This window comes from Myotis nattereri (assembly GCF_964212035.1).
Source record: "Myotis nattereri genome assembly, chromosome: 3".
In the NCBI taxonomy this organism is placed as follows: Eukaryota; Metazoa; Chordata; class Mammalia; order Chiroptera; family Vespertilionidae; genus Myotis; species Myotis nattereri.
This window is the reverse complement of record NC_138077.1, coordinates 187,105,658-187,112,540: the sequence shown is the minus strand read 5'-3', so window position 1 is coordinate 187,112,540 and position 6,883 is coordinate 187,105,658. Positions and strand designations below refer to the sequence as shown.

At 51.2% G+C, this 6,883-nt stretch overlaps 1 protein-coding gene across 1 annotated transcript in view; it reads left to right on the top strand.

The window, feature by feature from the left end:
• The first annotated feature begins 4,432 nt into the window (after positions 1-4,432).
• SLC2A1 (solute carrier family 2 member 1) overlaps positions 4,433-6,883 on the top strand; it is a 29,805-nt gene continuing 27,354 nt past the window's right edge. Inside the window, exon 1 of the mRNA XM_081086514.1 lies at positions 4,433-5,046. Within this exon, the coding sequence (XP_080942640.1) occupies positions 5,029-5,046 (18 nt within the window). The 5' untranslated portion in view covers positions 4,433-5,028. The remainder of the gene's footprint in view (positions 5,047-6,883) is intronic.

The window sequence follows — 6,883 nt, the reverse complement described above, 5'->3', positions numbered from 1 at the left end:
AACTGGGTGAATCAGCCAGCAACTCCGGGATGTGATGAACGTGCCTGACTGCCAGGTGGGGGCAGGCATGGCTGGATGCCAGCAAGGTTGCCTGTTCCCCTTGAGGGGGTTTGGGGTATGGGGGAGGGAAAGGGTGAGGTCCAGGTTTCATACCTTTAATTTGCTACCAATTTCCTTCTTTGGTAAAGCAAGTATGCCTTATTCTCCTTAACTGCCCAGTGGATGTATACATAAAATTTGGTCTTGCCCTCAGCACAAGGGGTGAAGAGGAAGGAACCAAGGAATGACATGTGGGAAGGTTTTGCACAAAGGTGCATCCGCATAAAGGGAATTAGTATGTCACTTCTCAGGAGAAATAAGGTTCTAAGAACGAAATGGAGCCCAGCCAGGCTGTTTGTTTTTCCCATCAGTACTGGGACTTGTCGGGGTCTCTGAGGTCCTCTGTCTCCATGTTCTCCCACACCTCAGAGTGCCAGGTCAATTCTTCAGATGTAAATGTTATAAAGGACCTACTGTGTGCTAGGCCCAGGAACATGCCATTGGACCCTCCACAGAGCCCCATAATTATGATCAAGCTTTTTCTGAGCCCCATCCTACAGAGAGAAAATTGAGGCTCGCAGAGAGGAAGCAACTCATCAACGGTGGCACCACTGGCAGTGAGGAGCTGGGCCAGACTTCCGGACTATTCCAGCACTTGCTCTCTTGACCAGTTTGAGCAAGAAAGCTCCTGTGGGCTGCATCAGGTCCCCTCCATCCTCCTCCAGAGACCCCCAGAAAACAATACCTGGAAATAGAAAGAGACAGATCCCTGCCACCCTGATGTAAATAGGCGTTGAAAATGTTAAACACTAGAAACAACAGTTACCATTTTTCAAGTATCTTTTATATGCCTGTCACTCAACAGTCATTTTCTCCTTTATATTCTCAATAATTCTTTGAGGGAGATACTGATATTATTCCCATTTTATAGGCGGGGGAATTGAGACTCAGAAAGGCTAAGTAATATGCCCAAAGACACACAGCTAGCAGATCTGTCTTCAAAACTGTGCTCTAACCCCCACATATCACTGTTGGCCTTATTCATGCATTCTTTGCTTCATTCATTTAAACATTTATAGCCTTTCCCTTGTGCTAAGCAAGTAGCTAGAAGAAGGAAGTCAGAAATGCCTGAGTCCCTGCCCCAAGGAAGTCATTATCTAGAGATAGATACAGCTCAAATAATTGTAATCTAAGTGATAAGGCCAGACCCAGGTACACTGCTGGTCAGAAGTTTTTGTTTATTTTTTTAATCGAGGTGCTAGAACTCAAACCTACTACTTGTGTGATCCTTGGCAAATTACTTCACTTCCCTGAATCTCAGTGTTTCATTTTAGAAAAAGGAGAGCAAAATACTCATGGAGTTTTTGTGGGGATTAAATTAACTGAAATAATATTGTATTCATTCATTCATTCATTCAACAAATAAGTACTGAGCCCTGGCCAATGTGGCCTAATTGGTAGAGCATCGATTGTCCAATGCACCAAAGGGTCACTGGTTCGATTCCCAGTCAGGGCACATGCCCAGGTTGTGGGTTTGGTCCCAGTCAGGGTGTGTGCGGGAGGCAACTGATTGATGCTTCTTTCTCACATCGGTGTTTCTCTCTCTCTCTCTCCCTTCCTCTCTCTAAAATCAATAAAAACATATTTTAAAAAAACAACAAGTAAGTACGGAGTCTCAGTGTATGCCAGATTGTTTTTTGGTGCTGGGGATGCTAGCTAGAAAAAGCAGACAGCAGACATTCCCTTGAAACCAGAGAGGGATATTTTAAGTAAAAAATAATAATAAATAATAAATTTTTAAATTGAAGCATAATATACATACAGAAAAGTGCAAAAATTGGAAGTGTACAGCTCGCTAAATTTTGACAAACGGAACACACCCGTGTGAGCAGCACCCTGATTACAAAACATTACCAGTCAGGTCAGAATTAGGGTGTGGCAAGTGAGGCACTCATATCCCCAGTAAGATTTAAGGGGGTGCCAAAAGCTCAGTCATAAAGATAAATAATGTATTTTACACAATATTTTCTAAAAACCAAAATTAAAGATAAAAAACCCATGATGACAAAATACCAAAATTTTAAATAATGACAAGATTAGTAACAGTGCCTGTTGAGTTATATTAAAGCTCAGGGCAAAGGAAAAAAAATCAATAATTTGGTGAATTAGAGGAGCCATCTCTGGAGTGGGGACCCGAAGGGGCAGGGGAAGATGATGCATTTAGATTTAAACATGGGCAGTGCCAGGTCCCTGTGCACATGAAGAGGCTGTCCTGGAGAGAGCTGGACAGACAAGCCTGGTGCTCAGGCGAGAGTAGAGGAGGGATGTGTTCCTCCCGTGGCCCCCAGCGTCAGGGAGTGCGCGGTGGCCCAGAAGGATCTTGCAGAGGAGGACGCAAAAAGATAAAGAAGGAAAGCAGAAAAATTCTCTAGGAGCAGGTGGTTTGAACAGGTGTGCAAATGAGAGCGAAAATATTAAACACACAAAAACTGTCCTGCTTGGCCCATCAGACCTTCGAGGAAGTCCAACCCCGTGTTTACCTGCAGCCTGGGAGGATTTGAGTTGCAAAATATCCTGCGGTCTGGGACTCCTGCATCCCAGCCCCGGCCGGGCTAGCCCCCCTCGCATCAGCTGCGGTTGACTCAGCAGCCCTTTTCTCCAGACTGCCAGGACGTTTGCCTTTAAAGGCAAAAATAAAATAATATAAAATTTAAAAGCCTTCTCCCGGGCCGGCTTACTCACTGATGACTCGGGAGACGCAAGGCGGAGCCGCTAGGACAGGACTCAGCGCCGCCTCCTCCGCCGCCCGGGGGCGGGGGGGGTGGGGCCGGCCCACGTAGCCCACGTGCGTGCTCTCAGGCACGCACTCGCCAGCATCCTCTGCCCAGACACCTGGAACCGCCCAGGCGATCCCAGAATGCTCTTTTCCTCCAAGTAGCTAAGCCTGGAATTGCTTGGAATCAGACCCAGAAAAGTCCCCAGTTCCTTCCTGGCAGCCTCAGGAGCCAAAGCTGCCAGTGTGAACGCAGCTTGGGGAGGGGGCCACTTGGTCCCTCCAAGATGACGGCCAGGGCTCCCCAGCCCTCTTCACAGCTCTTTAGAGCCTGGGGGTATGGGAGGCTTGAGGGGAGGCTGAGATTTCCTCAAGTCCTTCCTCTGCTCAAACACCCCCACCCCCTACTCCCAGTGGCTCTCCACTGCCTACTGAATAAAGTCCTAACTCCTATACCTGGCATTTGAGGGCCTTTGTGACCCTCACCATTTAGCTTCTTCTCTCATTCAAATTCCCCCTATGCTCGTCTCCTCCCTCTCCCAGCCCCCAACAGTGGGTCCTTCCAGGGGCTACTTAGCCTGGCTCTCTCTGGCTTAAGCTGCACCTTCATGACCCACTTTCAGGCATTTATTTCTTCATGCTCCCTCTCCCCCCAAACCCAACCTTCCAGGCTCCGATGCTCCTCCCTTATGTTTTTTCTGGTGTTCCCTCCTTGGTTGGAGTTAAATCCTATTTCACAGAACTCAGCCACCCCAAAATAGACTAGCCCGCCTGGGAATGTAATCTCTGATCCAGGGTCAATAGCTTCTGATGACTGCACCTCTAAACATAGCCTCCAGGGGTCATAAAGCTTTTACAGGGAAAAGTTAGAAGTGAAATTTCAACCAGATAATGGTTGTCTGTCTGAACAGGTATGGTGTGGACGGCAAAGGTAAGGCTGTTGGTCACTCTACTTTGCCTTCAAGGGCCACCATGACAATAGGAAGGGGTTGATTGAATTTCCTACACCATGAATTCGTACCATTTATTTGGATAAACTTTAATACACATCCATTTACCTCAGGCTTACCCAGGAGGGAATTATTATACCCATTTTATAAACGTGGGTCTTGAGGCTCAGAGAGAGAAGGGATTTGCTCAAGAATGTTTGGCAAGTAAATAGCAGAGCTGGGATTCAGGAGTCTGACTCCAGAGCTCCCCCATCAGTCTCTGAGCTGGATGGGAAGATTCTTTCTTCCCTTCAGCAATTACTCTCTGCCTGTCTGCTGTCTTTGCACATGTTCTTCCCTTTGCCAAGAATGGCCTTTACACTGATCTACCTGGTGAACTCATATTCATTCTTCTAAACCCTGCTGAGCATGCCCTCCCCCTTCCCTGAAGATCTCTACTCTCTCTGTGATACAAATTCTGCTCCTGTGTGCATTCGTATCCCTGTACTCAACTTGGTGTTGTGCATCTCCCCTCTTGCATCCTCTCCAGTTCTGGGACTCCGTGAGGCTAGCTAGCATCAGGTTCACATGCCTCTGTCCCTGGGGAAGTGAGACCCATAGGCTGAGTGGAGCATCCCACAGGTGGGAAGAGGCATACAAAGTAGGCTAGATGTGCTAGGGAACAGAGATGTGCGCAGGGAGGTAGCAAAACCCAAAAGGCACTCAAGGAAAGGCTAGGAGAGTTGCCAGGAGCCTGGTAGGTCAGTTGGTTACAGCGTCCTCCGGATGCGCCCATCCATCCTGGGTCAGGGCACATACAAGAAGCAATCAATAAATGCAAAAATAAGCGGAACAACAACTCTCTCTCTCAAATCAATTTTAAAAAAAGAAATAAAGTATTTTTTTTAAGTTGGCAGGAAGCAGGCAGATTAACTGCTCATTTGTTCATTCATTCCTGCCTGCCTTCACTCCTTCACCCAAGTATCTGAGCAACAGGAGTCCACCCCGCTCTCTCTGGCCCCCTCCCCGCGCAGCCCCGCCCCCTGACGTGGCCCAAGCCCCGCCCCCGGCTCTGCGCCCCCTCCCCCTCTCCAACACACAACACACACACACACTAGTAGCGCCAGCCAATGCCTGGGGTCCTATAAACCGTAGCGGTGGCCTCGCGGAGCTTGAAGACCACGGGTCCTGGGAGCGAGCGGAATCAGACTCGCAGTCGCAGCCTCGGGACCTGAGCCGCCCGCGCACCCGTTGCAGCCAGAGCCTCCGGCGCAACCCAGCGCGGTCATGGATCCCAGCAATAAGGTAAGCCGCGCGCTCGCACGGCCTGCCTGGGTCTTTCCGACCGCCCGCCCGGCCGGCCGCGCTGTGCACCCGGGGCGGGCGGCGCGCGTCTCTGACCTTTTAGGGCGCCGGCCTAGAGCGCAGGGATGGGGGCGCGGAGGTGGCGCGGGCTCGGATCTGGCGGGCTCGGAGGCGCCGCGCGCGTTATTGGCGCCAGCACTGAGTATCTGGCTTCCGGGGAAGCGGCGTGGGGACTTGAGGCTCTCACGTCTCTCACGATCTCCCGGCGCTCGGACTCCTCCTGTGGCACCCATTGGCTGAGCGGGCCGAGCCCCCGGCCCGGGCCCGGCCCCGGCGGCGTGCGGAGGAGGCGGGACCCTCCTCCTGCTGGCAGCGCACCGCCGCTCCCCTTTCCTGGGGCGCCACATCTCGCGCGGCCTGGGTGCCGAGGCGCAGGGCACGCCGTTAGGGCCGGGACTCCGGCCGGGGTGCCCGGTTCCTTCCAGGCTTAGGGGGCAAGAAGCTGGCCGCCGAGGCCCTCCTTTCCAGTAGCGCAGGCCCCAAAGCTTCATGGGGTCCGAAGTGGAACGTTTCCCTCCGGGGCGGGGCTGGGGAGAGCCCCACGGGGGCCGCCGCCGCGTGTCCCCGGGGAACTGGGGAGCGCGAGGGACCCCAGGCTGAAGTGGAGCCCGAGGAAGGGGACTGAGGAGCCGGAGGCTTCCCACTCTGAATAGATGAGCACATTCAAGCGGATAAGAGGGAAAGTTTCCAAGAAAAAAGTGGCTTGAATAATATGTCCTGCACACGGGAGGGGCTCCATCAATACATGTTCTGGGTAGGAAGCCGTTTACAGAGAAAAGAAGAGCTGCTTGTCCTGCCCAGAACATGTATTGAGGGGGCCCCTCCCGTGTGTGCAGGACACATTTCTCAAGTCACTTTTTTCTTGGAAACTTTCCCTCTTATCCGCTTGAATGTTCCCATCTCCTGGGCAGGGAAGGCGCGAGGATGCGCTTTTTTTTTTTTTTTTTAAACCTGGGTAAGGCTGAACTGTGCACCGCCCCTGCCTGCGGCAGGACTGAAGGGTGGGGGGGGGGGGGTCTCTCTGGGCAGAGTGGCGCCTGACATTTACGCCAGGCTGTACCCTCAGCGGGAAACGGCTCCTTCATACCTGTTGAATCCTGACTGCTTGCTTCACCCGCCCTGGGGAACGCGTATTCTGACAGTCATAGGTTAGCCATTATGCTGGGATATAACATACTAAAAATCAAATGAGAAGCGCTAGTGGTGAGGGCTTGAGACCACACAGTCCACATACTTGCTGTGTTATCTCAGGACCCTGGTAGGCCCCTTAAGCTCTCTGGGCCTCCGTTTCTCCGTGTGTAAGAGATAACTTTTACTTCCTCAAGAAGGGTAAGAACTGTCTGTTCAGCATGTGACATAGGACCTGGGTGTTTATTTGTTGAGTGGATACGTGAATAAATATTCCGCGTGGAGATAGAACATTCTTTCAGTTTGCTAGGCACTTGGCTAGTCAATGCTTTTCGGAAGTCCTGCAGAGGTGGTTTTGAAGTCCAGCTTAGTTCAGTTGCCTGATCTGCATAATAATATTATTTTCATCATTAGAATATCTGTAAGAATTCAGGGGGAAAAAAATGTGTGTGCCCTCGTAGATGTTCGGTAAATCTTCCTGGCCTCTTTGGGCTCCCGTGATGCATTGCTCTTACCTGGGCCTCAGGTTTCCTGTACCCGAGTTGTGGCCTCTGTCCAGAAGTCTGGCATTCTGGCAGTGTGTACTTTGGGGGAACCCCAGGATGTCTGGGCCGTGAGTACCACTTGATCAAGGAATCGTTAAGGTTCC